We start from the raw sequence: 20,946 nt of genomic DNA, 5'->3' as shown, positions 1-20,946 counted from the left end.
AATAGTCAGCAGAAAAACATACTGGAACCTCGTCAAGGCTTGTGATGCAACACATCTGAAAGCAACAGGTTGTTGTTAAATGGCATAAATGTAGTTTATTTGTTAATACAACTCTTCACCATATTTCCAGACATTGTAATGAAGTCGACAATACTCCATTGTTCCAAAAGTCATAAAACACCAACAAATTTCATGGTATTTTGTTAAACTTATTTTCTATTTTAGGACCAAGTGTTGAATCATGATGAAGTGTTTGTATGGACAAATAAACAGCTTTCTTGCCATTTAAGACAAATTGATGCTTTCAGATTTTGGAACAGGGGCACTTGTTTTGCATATCATTGTACCAGGACAGAGTGGGACATCGCCCATATTATCAGTCACTAGGTTTTTGTTAGTCTGGACCTATATTTTTTTAAGAACTCTTAGAGCTAAGATAGTGGTAAGTGCCATACATTAACATTGTCTTATGACTGTCTTAGCTTCACAATTCAGGGCCTGGAGCCTAATGATAATGGTTAATGCAATAATTTTTCATCCGAACATTTTCACTTACATCTGTACCATCTGTGCAACAGATAAATCAGATAAATAAAAATTTCACAATTTTCAAATGACTGCAATAGCCAGCCACTTAACCAAACCTAACTCTGAGAAAGACACACTGTCATTTGATACATTTTCATGATGATGTTTCAGGCTGTGCTTTGTAATGACACTATAATCAAGCTCTTGATCAAATCCGGTCGCTACAACAACCTCAGCTCGGCATTAACCGAACAGCGTATGAAGGAATCAGTGACTGTCCCGTATTCATCGCTGTCATCCGAGCAGAGACGTGTCCTACAGGAGGCGGTCCTCCTAACCAACATGGCTGACACTTCCTTCAGTCTGGCTATTGTAGATGTTGTTGATACACCACGGAGAGAGGTTAGCATCGACAAATACATAATCATCCCAAGGGTTCAACTGAAAGTGTGAATGTTGTTTATTTGTGTACAATGTATTTTGGGTTCACAACAGGAATAGGGTAGCATAGTTGATATGTTAACATATTGTTTTGGTTTCATCTAAGGACTGGAAACTTTTCGTGTTTTTCTGAACATGATGGGCTTTGAAGACTTACAATAATGATGGCCACAGTTATGATTTTTCTGTGAAAAGACTTTGAAACTGTTTGAAGGATGATTACCTCCCTTGATTCACAATGGAAATCTTGAGCATGCTAAAGTAGTAAAATGAAATTATCTTCTCAAACTATTTTGATTAGATAAACAATAAGGATAACATTTAAATAACATTGACGACAGGTGTAGATTTAATTGGATGTCATTCAACTCATTCAATTCATTTGATAAAGAGATATTGTGAGGTTAGTTCCAGAAGAGATTGCTTGTAACATACTCAAAAAGTTAATTTTTATGAAATGGTTTTTGAATCAAGTGACATGTGACAGAAATAACTGCCAGAAATATCCTTGGAATAAATCTAAGTGTGGTATTATAGGATGCATGATGCCTTGCATGCAGATGCATATACGCAACACACATTTGTTAGTGACCGAAATTAATCAGTCAGTATCAGTAATATAAGACCACACATGGCAAAAACAAACAAACAAATTCCCTGTTCCTATAGCTTATATTACTGTAGATAAGCCAATCTCATTGATAAGGCAACCTCCTAATTTGACCCTTAAAATGAAAATATTGGTATCCCCCAAGGTGGAATGCTAATCACAGCCAACACCGGTAGTAAGACATTATGACGTCAAATCTACTGCTTAGAAAACTAGATTCATGTATTTCTGTTTGATGATGGGTGCTATATTCTCTCCAGACATGCAGTGAGAGAGACGGCAGAATATGTGTTCCATTATGGATGTTGGACTTGAACGCAGTTCACATGGAGATGAACTTTAACCCCTCCCAGCTGGAGAAACATGTCAAGGTCAGTTTCACACACATTGTTTGGGACGTGTTTTGGGTCATGTTTTCATTCATTTTTCAACAAAGGCAACATTATTTATTAGTAAGAATTCCAGAATCCTTTTGTGTGTTTAAAAATGTTTTGAGAGTGGTCAGGTTTGACAGGGCTCAAATGGCAATAGTTAGCCTTAATATGAAGAACAGCTCATGGAACCTTAAACTTGTTAAAACTAGCATGACTCTACCCATCTGATAGCCCCAAGAAGTTTGATTTAAATCATTCAAGAACCACACTGTGACGATATCTTGATTTCACCCAAAGCCCTATCAAGAAGACAAAGAAAAAAACGTGAAAAAATCCATGAGAGTAGTACAATGTCCCTTATAAATTTATCTAGGGCACTATTGGAGGCTTGTTTAGTGTTTGTGTTAATACCTGTGCTGGTTGTTTTCCAGTGCAAGTGTCGTGAGTCTGTCATGTGTCATGCTGTGTTGGAAGTACGAAAACACCTGATGAAGCTGAACCAGCTCCCCACGACAAAGGATGGAGGCCACGCCCTGTCTCACCACCCTCTAGTGAATGTGGTCGCAGCACTGGCTTCACAGGTGAGCTTCAAAGGATGTTTCTAACATTTACACCAACAAAGTAGCTTAGTATAATAGCCACATAAGGAAACTGTGCATTGTCAAAATATTATCCCAGTTGATAAGTATGATACAAAGTCAAAGGTACATATAAACTTTAATTGAGGGATCATGAGACCATAACAAGTCTGAATTTCAATTGGACAGTCAATCACAATGATGTCATTGTCCACAAACCATGTCACAAGCTCAATAATGAGTGTTCCACCATCGGCATTGAGAACAGCAGTGCATCGAGGGCGCATAGAGCCTATCAGATGTGCAAGGAAGGCTTGTGGGATGTCAAGCCAGATTCTCTCAAGTTCTGTTGCAAGGTCAAGGATGTTATCTGGTGGATGAGGGAGACTGCGTAGATGTCGTTCCATCTCATCCCAAACATGCTCTATCAGGGAGATATCCGGTGAATTTTCAGGCCAAGGCAGTAGGTCAACATTGTTGTGTTGCAAGAAATCCATAGCAACCCTTGCTGTGTGTGAGGGTGGGCATTGTCCTGTCAAACGTTAACCCAGGGCCATGACGTTGAAAAAAGGAACTGCCACAGGTCGAAGAATCTGATCTCTTTAGCCCACACGAGTTAAGTTGCCCTGAACAATCACCAAAGGAGTTCTTTAGCGTGCTGTTATTCCACCCCAAATCATCATGGAACCACCACCAAAGTGATTCCTCTCCAAGACACAAGTCTCCCAGGCCTCACGTCCTCCCACTTGTCTATATGCACGTTGACTTCCATCACTATGGGAAATGTTAAAGGTCACATGCAACCAAAAAATCAAACATAATTAAAACACATTTATCACTTATTCATGACATATAATATACATTGCTGCTTTTAAAAAAACAAATAAACACAATTATAAGTGTACAATTGCGATTCAAAAGTGCAATATTTTGTACTTGGGCTTACTTCCCCCGAAACGAAGACCTCGGGAGACCGAACCAAGTCATAGCGGGTGAATATGCACTCAAGTGTAACGACGGTTTCCGATTGACTGTTTCATTTGCTGATATGCTGAGGGTTCATTGTGTGTACAGAAAGATGATCTGTTTGATGGGCATTTTAGAAGTATAGCCAGTCACAAGAGAGTTAAGATTCTTTATGGATAACAACTTCTTTTTGTGTACTTGATGCGTCGTTTCAGTATGGATTCATATACTGTTTTTCAAACAAAATCATATACACGAAAAGAAGTCGTTATCCATGAAGAATGTATATAGAGATGTTGGGTTTAGAAAATACATGTTCTCTGAATTTGCGCTCGATCCAATAAAAAATCATGTCAGTAGATATGGTAAACTACTGCGTGGCTGGAATCTGTCATTCGTCCAAGTACAAAGCAGGACTTGAAACTGACAAGAGTTTGCACCAGTTTCCGTCAGATCCAGTCATCCGAAAAAAATGATTGTAATTTGTTTGCAACCCACTGACATGAAAACATGTCATGTGTATCACACGTGCCTAATTACGTAATGTGGCAGACTTGGGTGCACGAGTCATAAATCAGCTTATTTTCTTTATGTCGTATAGTCTGATAGGTGTTACGTAACAAGTAGATTATTTACTTATTTGTGTACACAACCAAGATTAGACTACTGCTCACGACCTCAGATGCTGGGCACGCATACTGTTTCAAGCTCCGCGAACCTATTCACTGCGCATGCGTTATGGACGCAGCGCAGCGCAGCACAGCTGTTGAAACCAGTTTCCCCCCCAGCGCTGGGGGGAATTCAATGAAACGTTTGAACTCCGATTTCGCGGGCTTTTTTTTTATCGAGTTTTTTTCAACTTTATAGATTGAATTGGCATTTTTTATGATTTGTTTCGGTAAGTGCATACCGAAAGGTACCAGAATCTGCAAAGTTGTGTTTTACATTGCATGTGACCTTTAAACTCTTCTGGACTCTTCTGTGAAAACAACATTTCTCCACCAAAACAAGGGTCTGAGGACATGATTTCAGCACCACATTGTGCGAGCTTGTCGATGACGTTGTGTCGGGATAAGTCGTATGGTGGGACGTTGTGTTCTGATCCTATGATGACATAAACGTTGTCAAACTGTGTTGGGGTGAATACGGCGAAGTCCTGGGATGGTCCAGGCGGTTGTCACTGCAGTCTGAAACCTGGCAAAGATGGGTCACCCTTATCCATCTGTCCTGTCTTGGCTTTGTTACACGTGGACATCAATGACGTCATTTGTGTTCTGGCAGCGCCTCATCAGTGCAGTAATGGTGTTCCGATGGCAGTGGAAATGTGCAGTCACTTGTCATTGATACATTCCCCCACGGACCTTTACAGTGGCCCCATGACGTTGTGCAGACGTTAGCCTTGGCATGCTAAGTGTTTCAGTAGCCGTTAAATTTTTTGAATGATTGCAAGGGCAGGGGTTGAGGGGTTTCCAAAGTGACGGTATTGTGTGGCATTCATTTGCTCTGTTTCTCTTTCCTGGAATGCACTTGCAACAACATATTGCACGTCTCAAGGATGAAAAAACTGACGTCACAGAACGTGGCATGTGCATACATGTTGGATACATGTCACTAATCTTTGAGTTTAAATCATGATGTGTCTGCACAGGTTTGGTAAATTTAGATTTTAAATTTTTGTATGCACTGTTTCTTTATGTGCCTAGTGTATATTCGTCATGTAATGCTTTGACCTGCCATTGATAGGAACACCTCCTAAATAACATTCTTGAGCTGAACATCTGCACATTCAGGATGGATCTTTAGGGTTGTTTATAGAAGTTATATCAAGATGTTTTATTTTGGCAATGGTGGCATGTCGTTCAAATGATATTTTCAACAAGGACAGGACATTGAAACCCCATTGTTGGTCTGTGAACTGTAAATTGTGTCTTAGGTTTGGTGCAGACATAAAAGCAGATTTATAAATGACATTTTTTAAGGGCTGTGTTCTAGGTGTGTGGGAAAGCCAGTGAAGCCTACTGTGCCAGCATCCATCATCAGGAGTCCACGTCCACAGGAGCAGACAGTAGTGTCAGTGTTGACCTCCAACAGCGGGAGCAAGGCTACATGGACACAATCAAAGCTCTTCAGGTGGGTCACTTATTCATATTTTGGACTTGTATCGATCTAGATTTCATTTAAGGTGCGACTACAGGACTAAGATGCAATGGGTGTAGTGGGACTGTGAGCTGCATGTGTAGGGAGACTGTTTGGGCCATTTAGTCTGTAGTCATGTTCATCAAAACAAAAGTCCCTTATGTGTAACATATGTATATCTGGCCAACAGAGGCTCACTAAACATGGTATTATTAATATGTGCTCCTTGCACTAGCCACTGTTAGCATGACATTTACTAATAATGCTTTGTAACAAGAATTTCGACCTTGTAACTTCATCACATTATGTTAGTTGTTTATGTGCCATAGAAGTCAGTAGAACTCTGCCAAGTTATCTATCAGTTCTGCCAAACCAGGGATAACTAAAAGTATATATTATCTCCCTTCAACTTCAACTAAATAGTGTAGTCTTTGTCAATTTAGACAATATTAAAAATAATTGTTGACATTTGCAAATGAACAGATTGATATTTTGCACATGGCAGTACACAATAACTTTCAAAATAAAGTGTCATTTCTTAATGTTACTGTGTTTTTCCTAATATGCAATTATCAAAGTGGACTTGTCAGTACTTGATACCAGGAGTTGAATGAAATCAAGTAAACCTAGCAAATCTGGGAGGCACTAAAACATGGCAGTAATAGGTCATCAGATGTGGTGAGTGATAGCTATCAGTATTTCCATGTGTTAAGCAATTTCAAAAGCTTTAATCAATATAGTTTCTAAGTGATTTTCTGTTAAGATGACCTGGAAATGACCATCATAATGACATATAGGTGTAACAATGTACTAACAGTCTGATGAATTTACTCGGCTCGAAGTGATCAGCAGACAGGATCACTTCATCCTTTGGAAATGTTTCATCTGTATGAATATAGGTTACTTTTTCTCCTATACATTGGTACTGGCTTGTGATTTGCTCACAAAATGGAATTTCCCATGCATTTTTTTAATGGTTTACAAGGATAGGTAGTATTCAGGTTCAGGTTCAGCAATATGGGGCGTAAAAGTTCAATTTTGAACTTTGCGACTTAAGGCTGTGTTAATTAGATGCTTGCCATTTGTGTGTCTTGATGTACTGGGCTTGAAGTGATCACCAGACCGGTATTTAGGATAAAGTTTTAAGGAAGCTAGTATATAACCATTATTGTCACACAAATTTAATACTTGGACGTCTTGATTTCATTTCTGTGTTTGTTCAAATCCCTGGTTTATTAACTGCCATTTGCACTAACAAGGTAATTTTTGCGTGTAGAAACGAGATAATATAAAGCATCCAACAACAAACCTTTTGATGTGCTATTTGCAAATGACAACAGTGGTCAGAGCTCATGTTTGAGTTTAGCAATTAAGGAATTTCATTCTGTGACAACGAACCTTTGTTTTCATGCAATGTCATTAGTCCTGTCGGTGTTGGATGTTGCATGTTTCCAGGCTGTTTCACTGCAAATTTAATTATTTGAGCATGGAAAGTACGGTAGTACAATTTATCAAAGTTTTACTGTCATAGCATTATTCAGAGCTACAGATTTGATCCTTTAACTGTCGCAGGCCCAGGTGGAGTTGATGGAGTCTGACAACATCAAGTCACTTACGCAGATGGAGAGGAAACTAAAGTCAGCTGAGACCCAGCTGATGCAGAAGGAAGTGGACATTGTGAACGAGGAGGCAGTCTTACAGACCAAATTTGAAAAACAGCTCAAGCAGGTCAAGGCATCAGCTGATGTATGGGTTTACTTGTTACACATTTACTCTGGCCAAGTAGTGACTTGTTACACATTTATTCCGGCCAAGAAGTGACTTGTTACACATTTACTCTGGCCAAGTAGTGACTTGTTACACATTTACCCCGTCCAAGTAGTTACTTGTTACACATCGTTCGGTATATGGTCTCTGCTCTGGCCAAGTTGTTACTTGTTACACATTTACACCCGCAAGGTAGTGACTTGATACACATTTACACCGGCCAAGTAGTGACTTGTTACACATTTACCCCACACAGGTAGTTACTTGTTACACATTTACACTGGCCAAGTAGTTACTTGTTATACATTTACACTGACCAAGTAACGACTTGTTGCACATTTACAGAGGAATGGCAGGCACAGTTCACTTCATGCCAGCTTAGAAGTGAGGGACTTGTATCATATTAAGCAGATACCATATACTGATATGGTCTCTGTATTAAGTAATCAACTGTAACACAAGTTGAGTTGTTGAGTGAGCGGTTTCTATTACTCATGCTTGTTTGTAGCTGACAGTAAAAGACTTGAAAATGCGGCTCCTGTCTCAAGACCGGGAGAGGACCACCACAAAACAGCAGCTGCACCACAAGGAGCGCCAGTTGCAGCAAGTCAGAGAGGAGGTGGGCATTGATACTGTCAGGGTGGTGAGGGAAGGGATCTGCGTGTAGGGGAGGGTGGGTGTTGGTGGATTGTAGGTGTAAGGGTGGGTGTGGGGGGATGTAGGTGTAGGGGAGGGGGGTTGTAGGGGACTGTTGTTGTAGGGGAGGGCTTTGTGTTTCTAGGTGTAGGGGAGGTGTGGGTGAAGGGGGGATTGTAGGTGTTGGGGAGGGTTGGTGTTGGGGAAGGTTGGTGTAAGAGAGGGTTGGTGCTGGGGAGGGTGGGTGTAGGGGAGAGTGTGTGTGTGGATTGTAGGTGTAGGGGACTGTGGGTGTAGGATGGGTATGAGTGGATTGTAGGTGTATAGAGGATGAATGGGCATGGTGGGCGTGGTGGGCGAGCTGGCTAAAGCGCCAGGCTAGTGATCCAGCGAGGTTGAGGTGTCAGGATTATGCCCACCTGTGACCGGGTGTAAAAACCTTGGAGTCAACAGTGTATGTGACTCTTTCTGTGTTGTCACAACCCCTAGTGTGCAGTACACAACCCTGTACACTTAAAAGAACCCATGAACCCAGATTGTGGCCACATGAATATGTGCATACACCTAGTTGCGGGTACAGCAACGTGCAGTAAACTTGGACAAAGTACTGTGACTATGTGTCCCAGTCCACCCAGCTGTGAAACTGGTACCTTGTTAGGATGAGAGAGCCACAATAAACTCGGTGCGCCTAGTGGCAGCAAGAGTTGTATACTCTCCAGGGAGTTGAGATTGATGATACGATGTGACACTGAGATGGACATCCAATAATCGAGGGAAACAAACACCAGCGCCTTGTGCAAGCAATAGTTGCATGGATATGTATATATAAATATCCAATAATAATAATAATAAATAATAATGTAGGGGACTGTGGGTGTAGGGGAGGGTGGGTGTAAAAGAACTGTAGGGGAAGCGGGTTTTAGGAGTATGTAGGTGTAGGAGAACTGGGTGTATGGGAGGAGGGTTGTAGTGGGACTAGGTGTAGGGCGTGCGGGCTGTAGGGGACTGAATGTGTATGAGAGGGGAGTTGTAGGGGGACTATAGGTGTAGGGGAAGGTGGATGTAGGGGACTGGAAGTTTAGCGGAGGGTTGTTGTAGGGGTGTTAGGGTGTAGTGGGGATTGGATTTAGGGGGACTGTAGGTGTAGGGAGAGGGGTTATAGGGTGACTGTAGGCATAGGAGAGGGTGGTCATAGGGGTATGTAGGTGTAGGCGATGGGTTGTAGGGACTGAAGGTGTAGGGTATGGTGGGTGAAGGGGACGGAAGGTGTAGGGAAGGGTGGGTGTAGGGGGACTAAAGGTATAGGAGGACTGTGGGTGTAGAGGTAGTGGGTGTAGGGGGACTATGGGTATATGGGAGGGGGTTGTAGAGGGACTATAGGTGTTAGGGAGGGTGTTGTAGGGGAACTAGGTGTAGGGGATGGGGTTTGTAGGGGGACTGCGAGTGTAAGGGTAGTGGGTGTAGGGGGACTGTGGGTGTATGGGAGGGGGTAGTAGGGGGACTATGTGTGTAAGGGAGGGGGATTTTAGGAGGACTGCGAGTGTAGGGGTAGTGGGTGTAGGGGGACTGTGGGTGTATGGGAGGGGGTTGTAGGGGGACTATGTGTGTAAGGGAGGGGGGTTGTAGGAGGACTGCGAGCGTAGGGGTAGTGGGTGTAGGGGGACTATGTGTGTAAGGGAGGGGGGTTGTAGGGGGACTATAGGTGTAAGAGAGAGGTGTTGTAGAGGAACTAGGTGTAGGGGAGGGGGTTGTAGAGGAACTAGGTGTAGGGGAGGGGGTTGTAGAGGAACTAGGTGTAGGGGAGGGGGTTGTAGGGAACTAGGTGTAGGGGAGGGGGTTGTAGAGGAACTAGGTGTAGGGGAGGGGGTTGTAGAGGAACTAGGTGTAGGGGAGGGGGTTGTAGAGGAACTAGGTGTAGGGGAGGGGGTTGTAGAGGAACTAGGTGTAGGGGAGGGGGTTGTAGGGGTTTATGCTAAAAGTGGCATAAAACCAGCCTCACTCATTCACTCACATTGCTTTCAGTTGGAGGACACACAACGTTCATTAGAAAAGAAGAACAATGTTCTCCTGGAAGAGTTATCTCATTATGTCAATCAAAATAGAAACAGGTGAGAATCACAACATTGTTCTCCTGGCAAAGTAAATAATGTTCTCTTGTGGAGGTGTCTCTTTGTAGCAGGTGAGAAACTATATCCAATATGTCTGACTTGCACTTCCTATGTGCCTTCTTGTCTGGGATATATGTTGCTTTTGACACTTAACAGTTTTGTACATCAATATCAGTCATTTCTTTAACCAGCCAAGTGATCAATATCATCATTTGTTATGGCTAAAAGGTCTTTCTTTCTTTGTCAATATTATTACACTTTAACCCTTTTGATCTCCACACCCTGATATGTTATTTATACCTCAAGGTAATATCCTGGTTTTATGTCATGAAGAAAGCAACCCAGGCTTTGAAAGCCAAACTGACTTCACGAAGTGCTTGTTTATGAAGAAAAATCAGATTTGATGAAATTAACACTGTGATATCTTCCTTATCTGAAAGGGAAAGAATTAAATTCAGTCAAATCTGGCTCACTTCCATTGATCTGACCACAGACAGACAGAAATGGTTACAAACTGTATGATCACAGGTTCTTAAGTGTTGCGTGTACTCGTTACTTAAACTAGGTTGGCCGCCACAAATCAAACTCGTCCTTACAAAATTCGCCTTTCTTTGTCCACTATTTAAACCCCAGATGAAGATTTGAGCATCCTGATCGAAAGACACATTGATTTTGGTATGGGGAGATTGGAGCCTGTTTGTGGCTTAATGCACACTGCATGCAAACTATCTTTTCTATTGACGTGACTTTGGCGTGTCATCTTCAAGGGCTGTTTGGTGCTTTCAGAGACACTTTATGAAAATCCGGTTTGTGGACTGAGAAAAGGTGGTCTCAACATTGCCTGGCAGGGTCACAGGTCGTTGGTTGTCCTCACTGACTTCACGGCATCTGCCTAAATCAATTCAGTTGGTCACAGATGTTATGGACATTTCTGGAATTGCCCAAGTATTCGTTATCATCTTGTGAAATATTGTTAACTGTCTGAGATATGTTGGCCACAGCACTTTTAGCATCTGTGGGATATTGGTATCTAATGTAGACAAAAAGCAGTTGCTATATTTGTTGAATTAATTGTTATTTTGTGTCTTGTGCTTCTGTTCAGAGATGTACAAAATGACACCTCTGTAATCCAGAAAGTTCGCTTTCTATTCAGGGTATATGCATGAATATAACGCTGTTCCATGCCAGTGAATAGTTTCTATATTTTAAAAGAATTTATTGATCTTAGCTTCATTTGGATGGTCATTTGCACTTGCATGTGTTGCATTTCTTCGTTTCCCTGTAAATCAAAGGGATTTGAGGTAGCCTAGTGGTTAAAGCATTCGCTCTTCATGCCAAAGATCCTGGTTCAATTCACCTTATGGGTAGAATGTGTGAAGCCCATTTCTGGTGTCCCCCACTGTGATATTGCTGGAAGTGGATATTGCTAAAAGTGACAGAAAACCAAGTTCACTCCTCTCCCTGTAAATTACAATTCTGCAACAATTCCAATGCAGCTTTAGAAAAAATGTTTCTGAATTGCAATTTGTTTTGTTAGTCCAGTATTCCCATAGATATCTATTACAATTGGACCATTTCTCATCGTTTCTTCTGAATTCCATAAAACTGTGATTGATGTACTTCGTTATGTTCATGTAAGCTACTTGCCCATTTGCCTGCCTTCAAATTCCATGTGATAACTCATTTACATACTGGTAATATGTTTGATGAGCAGTGGTCATTCACCTGACCATTCATTTAAGCGGTTTCCATTTCTTCAGAACTGTCAGTCTATCCAAGCTGAGCAAGGAAGGCTGTAAGAGTGAAGACACAGTAGCACGTGAGAAGTGGACATTGATCAGCAACATCTGCGACATGGTGCTAGAAGACTTGCAGGTGAGCTGTGTTCCTATGGGCTAACCCAGCACACAATATCTGCAATATGACCCACTCGGCTTTTTTCTTTTGTTTTCGGGTTTTTTTTGTTTTTTTTGAGTTGGGGGTTGTTCTTTGCGGCTGAGTGAGTGAGATCTAATGTACCCAGACCCCCTGGCTACCACAGAAAATGGAAGTCAGACAACTAGTAGTCTTCATCACATACTTTGTGTAGCCCTCTGAAACTTACACACATGAAAGCTGCAGTGCCTGAGAGGGTTAGATGGCTGCCTTTTTGCACTAGCAATTAGCTACCTAACTCTCTGAGTGTGAGTTCGAATCTTGGATGGGACTCAGTGTAGCAAAATCTAGAGTTGGTATTTTACTGAGAAAGTGTAAACCTAAATTTAACACATGTCAGTACACTAGGTTGATCATGTGTCATCAAACCCTGATAGTGTGGATTCTCGAATATGTCAGTCACTGGATTGCCTGGTCCAGCATGATTACTTGCAGGCTTTGTCGATTGCTGGAAAATCACTGATCTCAAATAACAAACCTAAGGCCAGGGTCTCTAAGGGGTTCCTTTCTCTGAAACGAAATGGTTTGATTTATCATGCAATAGACAAAAAAAACCCAGATATACTAGGTATCTAGATCCTAGCTAATGGCATCACCTGGCAGGAACTACTTTCTGTAAGCTCTGTTTTCTGATACAATGCACAGCTCATCAGTAAATTATTGCAAAATGTTAAGATTAGATTACCCAATTTCTGAAGCAAAAATAGCACAGAAGGGGTTTAGCCCCAATTCCATTGTGCCCTCCCAGCAGGCATATGCCTCCTGGGTTAATAGCCCACCAAACAACTGCCCCCTCATCAAAACAAAAAAACACACAAAGAGTAATAGTTTTGAATTTCAAAGCACTGTGATACAAAACATGTAAATCTCCACTTTTGAACACATTTTTCAGAAAGTTAATAAATATCACTTCACTTCACTTCACTTCACTTCACTTCACTTCACTTCACTTCACTTCACTTCACTTCACTTCACTTCACTTCACTTCACTTCAAAGGACATATTGTGGGAAATGGCTCTTAAAAATTCCAAAATGTCTGAGTTATATTTTTCGACTGTCGTGGTAAGCTATTTGTTTGAGGACTGCAACTCACAGCTCAACACATTTAATTTATTTTAACAATCCTATCAAGATGGAAGCCAGTTTCTTAGATAGCCACTTAATATAATGTAATTAAGTTGATACCTTAATCACAACTCAACATGTGGTTGTGTTGATGGAGTTAATTTAAGATTGAGTTTAGTAAAAACAATCCTAGAGAGGGGGGAGTCAGTTAACCTGATACCCAGGGAAGAGTTCCAGTTATGCCAAATGAAAGAAATATTCTAAAATAATAGATTTCAAATGTTTTGTTCACTAGTGTGTTAGTGTCAGGATTACATAACATTTTTTATTGTTTGGAAACAGTTGCAAGATGTCAAGGGCATTCCTTTCACAATAGCTGCAAGCCTGTTTGTTTCCAAGACCTCCAGTGTATGTTGTTCAAGATAATGGTCAGGTTCTGACAAACATGGCACACAGCAGGGACCTCTAGGCTGCTTGTGCAGACATTGTGGTAGATGACACAGCACATCATCCACTGTCCCCTCCCCATCTGTACAATGCTTCGGCATTGTAGCCAGCATGATGACCAGTTACTGCAGTCACTACAGAAGAGGGTGCACGAATTTGGGGAGCTCATCAAAGGACAGGGGCAGGCATAGTCAGGATGATGGCCAGTTACTGCAGTCACTCCAGAAGAGCAGGCACAAGTTGGGGGAGCTCATCAAAGGTTAGGGGCAAGTGTAGCCAGGATGATAGTCAGTTACTGCTATCACTACAGAAGAAAGTGCACGAGTTTTGGGGAGCTCATGAAAGGTCTTGGGCATCTTAGCCAGGATGATGGCCAGTTACTGCAGTCACTCCAGAAGAGCAGGCACAAGTTGGGGGAGCTCATCAAAGGTTAGGGGCAAGTATAGCCAGGATGATAGTCAGTTACTGCTATCACTACAGAAGAAAGTGCACGAGTTTGGGGAGCTCATGAAAGGTCTTGGGCACCATAGCCAGGATGATGGCCAGTTACTGCAGACATTCCAAAAGAGGGTGCTGAGTTTGTGGGAGCTCATCAAAGGTCTGTGGCAAGCATAGCCAGGACAATGAGCAGTTTCTGCAGTCACTCCAGAAGAGAGTGCTGAGGTATGGGAGCCCATCAAAGGTCTTGGGCAAGTGTAGATAGGATGATGACCAGTAACTGCAGTTACTCCCAGAAGGAGGATGCACAAGTTTAGGGAGCTCATCAAAGGTCTGGCAAAGCCTCACTCTATCACAGCCACCACGCACACTGTTAGCCAACTGCATGAATGCAGCACATCCAAGCGTAAGTTCCGAACACCTTGGTCACACATCAACACCATCCTCAGTGAGTTGATGGATGAGAATAGTGATATGGAGAAACCTCCCAGAGTCTTGAGGAGTACTGAAGGTTCCTCTTGTGAACCCCATTTATATCAACCAGTTCCTCTACAATGGACCGGTGCATCATCATTTGGTAGCTGTAATTCAGGAACATGTGCATCGAGTTCTGTGGTCACCCGAAACATGTCAAATACGTCCATGTAAGTTAGTATGCTTTGGAAATGTGCCAATAAAAGTTACGCATATTCAAAACATGTTACTCATAGGTTGGAAATAAGTTTTGGGTACACTAGACATTATTTCGACATATTTTGACTTATGAGTACAACTTATGGCCAGCGTATGCATGACATGTGAGCCATATGTTAGCTGTACTTTGATGTATACCAGTGTGCTTCAGTGTGTGTTGAACTTATTCCATAACCATAACTTAATTGACGTTTTCGGGAAAATTTTCATTAGCATGTGCTAAATTTGAATTTTGGAATTTCTTAGGTTATTTCCAAGTATCTCCTACTGGTACATCTGTAATATTAAGTTCACTCTTTACAAATATTCCCTTACAAAATAAACAAGAAAGTAGTGTTTCCCTACAATTACACCAGGAAAACAGAATGAAATATAGGATGTACAGTTAGCATGATTTTAGGGAAAATGTTCAAATAATGGCCTAATATGAAAGAAATAGTTATGAAATGTGTGTTTGATGGGGACCATTATACGTTCCAGATGTGATAAGCTTTACGTTTTTTAGTTTTACTTTTTAAATGTATGCCCATTATATGAATGAGAGAAAGTTTCTTATTTGGTTTCTTCTTGTCTTGTCAGAATAAATTGATGTATTGCATGTTAACTGATTCATTTTGAATTGGCTGCTGTGTGGAATGAAATCAAGTAAATCATCATGTGTGATATTTTGTCCCAGTTGATTTGTAAAAAGAAATCTGCCTGAAAAGTAGTGGAAATCATTTACAAATCACCAACAACAAACAGAATAATTCTGTGAATTATTGATGGCTTACAACTGCTTCCATCCCATAAATATAATTATCTGCCAAAGCTTTCCAGCAGGATTGGATCTATGAATCATTTTGTCACTTCTGTCACCTGGGAATTGAGCTTTTAACAAGAAGTTGCAAACTGAGGGTGTGAAAGAATATCAAATTCTACTCATCATCAGTCATTGGTGATGATATCATTGGACATCATTTGTGGCCTAAGAGAATGTTGGGTTGAAGGCTCCTAACGAACCATCACTATACAGTGAAGTGGTGGTGGTGTGTGGTCCTGTGTCATCAAACCCTGATGGTGTGGATTCTTGAATATGTTAATCACTGGATTGTCTGGTCCAGCTTGGTGACTTGCAGGCTTTGTTGATTGCTCGAAAATCACTGAATATGTTAATCACTGGATTGTCTGGTCCAGCTTGATTACTTGCAGGCTTAAATTGAGTCCATGTCACAAATCAGGTGAAGTTAAACAATGCTGAGCACAGCGAGTTCTTGGATGGGTGACCATGTTTGGCAGCTTGACTTCTGAGAGTTTCTAGGACATCAGTCCTGCCCCACAATGAAGCACATGTGATGGGGTCACACCTTTGGCAAGTGAGCTTGTTCAGAATTGAATTTCTGATCATCCAGGGAGGAGAATGGAGGTGTATGAGTGAGGGAGTGTCTGATATGTAAACAGCATGTTATGTCATACACTTGAGTGTATGAGTGAGAGAGTGTCCGATATGTAAGTGGCATGTCATGTCACATACTCCGGTGTATTAGATGAGTGAGTATGGTCCTGGTTCATGCTACTGGGGGTCTCACAGGCCATCTTGAGTATGTGTCTCTCCGTGCACCAGGTCACACAACAGGACACAGGTCACTATCTGTTAAAACAAAACAATCCATACTTCAGCTATTAATTTTCATAGAATTTGAATGTTCGTTGTGAATCCCTAGCCAAGGGCTGAGGACATTTTCTGCTCTTGGTCATATCAAGGGTTTTGTTGGGTAACCTACGAGTTGTCACACCCAGGACAAGGGTTTGATTCCCAACATAGGTTCTATGTATGAAGCTCGTTTCTGGTGTCCTCTGCCATGAAATTGCTGGAATATTGCTAAAAGTGGCATAATGAAGTACTCACTCACTCTAGAATCTTAATCATTAAACTGTAGTAACAGTGAACATGTCTTGTTAGACGAAAGATTACCAGAACAAAATGGCTTGCAGATGAAGAGTAATACTTAAATTTGCTCATGGAATTGAATGAGGGAATGCAGGAAAGTACAAGTGTTCTTTAAATATTTCCAGAATTTCACACACAGTGCAGTACGAAGCATACAAATAAGCCAGGGAAAGGATAAAGGAAAGTGTGTACTTCCAGGAGTATATTAGAACCTTATGTCTGAATTATTGTCTTTTGACAGAGTATGAAAGTGGGTAGATGTTCCCTCTGAAGACTTCAGAAATTCCTTCAGGAATTGTTTTTTGTTCTGTGGATTTTCTTGACCATGAGGACAAGATGAACATAATGTACCAACACTCTCTACAGGTGTGGGGCAGCGGGATGACATTTAGTAGTAAAAGCAATCACTTTTCACATTCAGTGCTAGGGCTTTATTTCCTGCATGGTTGATACTGCAGCTAATAGATCCCCCACTCGTTCCTGGTAAATATTCTCACGTTGAAGGAAATAGCTAGAGCCAGCTGCAGACAAACCCCAAGAATCTTTGCTTCCAGTAATTGTGTCTGAAGTTCTCTGGGAGCATAGGCAGATGGGCGTTCAAAGTATATTTATTTACCTTAATATTTTTTTTCTTATGACAATTATAATTTTTAAGTTTTCTTTCATAATATAGCATATGGGGCAGTGGGTTAGCTTAGTGGTTAGTGTTTGTCCATCATGCTGAAGGCCTGAGTTTGATTCCTGACATGATTACAATGTGAAGCCCAATTCTGAGCTCTCCTGCCTTGATATTGCTGGGAAATTGCTAAAGGTATTGGGATAATAAACTCACTCCTTCAATTCATGTGTAAACCCCTATTCTGGTGTACCCCATTGTAATGTTTCTGGAGTAACACAAACAATGTATCAAAAGCCAGCTTGCTCCATAGTGTAGTATTTAAATTGTGTTGAATCATCTTTTTGTCTGTTTGTCTATTTTCAGAGTGAAAAGTTTATCTGTGCAGTTTGCAAAATTAAGCGGAAATCCTGTATGCTGAACCCCTGCAGCCATTATTCTCTGTGTGAGGACTGTGCTAATCAGATGCTGCTAGGGAGGAGGGAGTGTCCGATATGTAAACAGCATGTCATGTCACACACTCGAGTGTATGAGTGAGGGCGTGTCCGATATGTAAACAGCATGTCATGTCACACACTAGAGTGTATGAGTGAGGGCGTGTCCGATATGTAAACAGCATGTCATGTCACACACTCCAGTGTATGAGTGAGGGACTGTCCGATATGTAAACAGAATGTCATGTCACACACTCGAGTGTATGGGTGAGGCAGTGTCCGATATGTAAACAGCATGTCATGTCACATACTCGAGTGTATGGGTGAGGGAGCATCCGATATGTAAACAGCATGTCATGTCACACACTCGAGTGTATGGGTGAGGGCGTGTCTGATATGTAAACAGCATGTCATGTCACACACTCGAGTGTATGGGTGAGGGAGAGTCCGATATGTAAACAGCATGTCATGTGTACACACTAGAGCGTGTGAGTGAGAGAGTGTCCGATATGTAAACAGCATATCATGTCACACACTTGTGTGTGTGAGTGAGGGAGCATCCGATGTATAAACAAAATGTCAGGTCACGCACTCAGGTGTATGAGTTAGGGCGTGTCCGATGTGTAAACAGCATGTCATGTCACACACTTGAGTGCATGAGTGAGGGCATGTCCGATATGTAAGCTATATGTCACAACATGCTCTTGGGTGTATGAGTGACGGAGTGTATGATATGTAAACAGCATGCCACATCTCACTCTCGAGTGTATAAGTGAGTTTTGATTTACACTGCTTTTAGCAATATTCCAGCAATAGCACAGTGGGTGTATGCGTGAGAGAGTGTCTGATACATAAGCAGCACGTCACCTCAGTCACCCAGGGAGCATTTGGTGTATAGGGTCTACATCAAGGGTGTTTTTTCAAGTGACTCAAAGGAGTAGTTACTTAATGTACGGAACAATTTTTCATTGTTGACAAGTGAATGAACACATTATGTGAAAATACTGCAACATAAATTAGTTCTCCTCAGTCATGCTTATAATGAATGCTATACCTGACACTTTTGGGGAAACTGAAACTGGATGCTGCAGTTGTTAACAAAGATTATTGTGTCTAAGACTTGGTTAAGATGGTACAAAAACATCAGAACATACATGCATTGAAGTCTAATAGCATACACAAGCATTTGAAATACTTGCCTGCCCTGCCGCCCAGGATGGGTTATTTTCAACACTGACAGCCAAATTCTCAAATTCACCAGCCTGCCAGTCGAGTTCATATTTAGACATGTATATGAAAAAAGGTTTGGTTTGGTTTTTTTTCGGGTTTTTTTCAATAATTTACAAATTTTGATTTAATTATTTTACGTAAATTAGTACTTTTCTTGGGCAGATAACTTTTGGTCAGGGCTGGCAAGTTTTATATCTAACCAGCTCTGTGGTCTGGCTGAAATTTTGGAGAGTTTCATACCCTGCATCTGAATTCTTGTTTGTTGGCTGAAAACCTACAACTTTGTTGTGGAATGTTTGATGAATGAAGACACTGCTGGTATGTAGACTATTGGTGTAGCTGAATTATTTCCTTCACAAGGATGTATAAATCTCATTTAAAGTGATGTTTTCTTAGCACTGCTGAAAAAGTAAGTGATAAAATATTTGCTAAATATTTCACGAGCTTTCTATGTCCGCTGCTCCGTGCAGACCCTGCGGTTGATCCTGAATATCAGCTGCCAGTCAATCATAGTTGTGATATGTTTGTCCTTGACTTTCAGTATAGTTTGAGGAGGAATTTAGTCCATAATCTGAACCTGGCAAAGGTAGCATAGGTGAATTGTGAGATCAACACTTGAAGGAGATGAGTATTAGTCAATTTCTTTCACTTGAATGAAAGCATTGCAGCAACACTTGACTCATTTGTTGGTTTGTTTAATGTTTAACGGCACACTCAGCAATATTCCAGTTATATTTCAGCTGTCTGTAAATAATAGTCTAGGCCAGACAGTCCAATGAGCACTAATCTTTGCAATTTGGACATGATGACATGTGTCAACCAAGTCAACGAAAGTGATCACCTGATCTTTTTTGTTTTACAACAAGCATGGTTTGATGAAGACCGCATCTAATGCAGGGCCTCTTTTTATGAAGCAACCTTTACTGAGGTTATCCTGGAGTCCCATTCTTAAATATTGCACTAAGGTTACCAAGGTCTAAGGTAACCTTAGTGCCTTGTTAAAGAATGAGAGTTAAGGCTAACCTTAGTAAAGGTTGCTTTGTGAAAAGAGTCCCTGGTGTTCATCTATAGCAGTAAATAACTCATCATATGGCTTATAAGCAGTTTTGGAACATAGCCACTGGCCAGCTGGCCTGTTACTAGTAAAGATCTAGTCTGGCAAGTAAATAATCTGTCAGTGGCCCCACTTGCTCATGAATTTTCATGGAGTCATTTTGGAAATGTGTCACTCTCTCCAACTTCTTAAGTTATTATTCTTTTATAACTCATGCAAGATAATGGCCTGGCTAGCTATTCTCGAAACATTTGTAGCCCTACGAACTTCTTAAGCCCATTCTTAACACATTGGCTACGATCAAAGTTAAGAATTCTTAGGGCTACGAACGTGTCAAGAATAAGGACCCTGATGAAAATGTTCATCATAGTAGCAACTTAATGATGAAACTCATGTCTGCATTCAAATTTTGGGCTAGTGAATTCTTTTGTGGGCTAGTAACTGTCAGGCGTAACTTGAGCGACTAGCTAGCAAAATTTGGAAGCTAATGCGCACACTGCTTAATGGGTAATATTGTGATATATATGCATCAGGGCATACATAGCTGAAAGCTATCTCAGTTTATGCTCAGGTTTAAGGAATCACATTAAGGTATGTAATGGCTAGTTAGATGTAGGAGCAACAAGTGCTCTTGGTCCTACAGGTGCCACTTCAGTATTCAGGATTCTGGTGTTCCCAACTGTGAATATTGCTGGAATATTGCTACAAGTGGTGCAAGACTAAACTCACACGCTCAGTATTCATAAATATATGATTGTGGGTTCAAATTCGAGTTTCACAATATTAATTGTTTTTTTTAGGTTTGTAAGCATGATTCGTGAACTGAACTTCTCTCCCACACCTAGCAGATAAACTGCTGACACTGTCATGTTGAAAGTGGCATTATATTTATTTCACTCACTTGCGCACACTTTGACGTCATTTGTTGATGAAACATTATTGTTTACATGAATACTTTC

At 41.1% G+C, this 20,946-nt stretch overlaps 1 protein-coding gene across 1 annotated transcript in view; it reads left to right on the top strand.

Annotated features, from left to right (window-relative positions):
• The window catches only part of LOC137298153 (uncharacterized), a 41,341-nt gene extending 23,444 nt beyond the window's left edge, over positions 1 to 17,897 (top strand). Inside the window, exons 10-18 of the mRNA XM_067830265.1 lie at positions 700 to 930; positions 1,840 to 1,950; positions 2,385 to 2,534; positions 5,490 to 5,627; positions 7,206 to 7,379; positions 7,909 to 8,019; positions 10,059 to 10,144; positions 11,905 to 12,019; positions 17,636 to 17,897. Coding sequence (XP_067686366.1) covers positions 700 to 930; positions 1,840 to 1,950; positions 2,385 to 2,534; positions 5,490 to 5,627; positions 7,206 to 7,379; positions 7,909 to 8,019; positions 10,059 to 10,144; positions 11,905 to 12,019; positions 17,636 to 17,806 — 1,287 coding nt within the window. The 3' untranslated portion in view covers positions 17,807 to 17,897. The remainder of the gene's footprint in view (positions 1 to 699; positions 931 to 1,839; positions 1,951 to 2,384; positions 2,535 to 5,489; positions 5,628 to 7,205; positions 7,380 to 7,908; positions 8,020 to 10,058; positions 10,145 to 11,904; positions 12,020 to 17,635) is intronic.
• Positions 17,898 to 20,946: the final 3,049 nt, after the last annotated feature.

Source organism: Haliotis asinina, chromosome 10 (genome assembly GCF_037392515.1).
Source record: "Haliotis asinina isolate JCU_RB_2024 chromosome 10, JCU_Hal_asi_v2, whole genome shotgun sequence".
NCBI lineage: Eukaryota > Metazoa > Mollusca > Gastropoda > Lepetellida > Haliotidae > Haliotis > Haliotis asinina.
The sequence above is the reverse complement of the archived record's forward strand: the minus strand, read 5'-3'. Positions and strand labels throughout refer to the sequence as shown.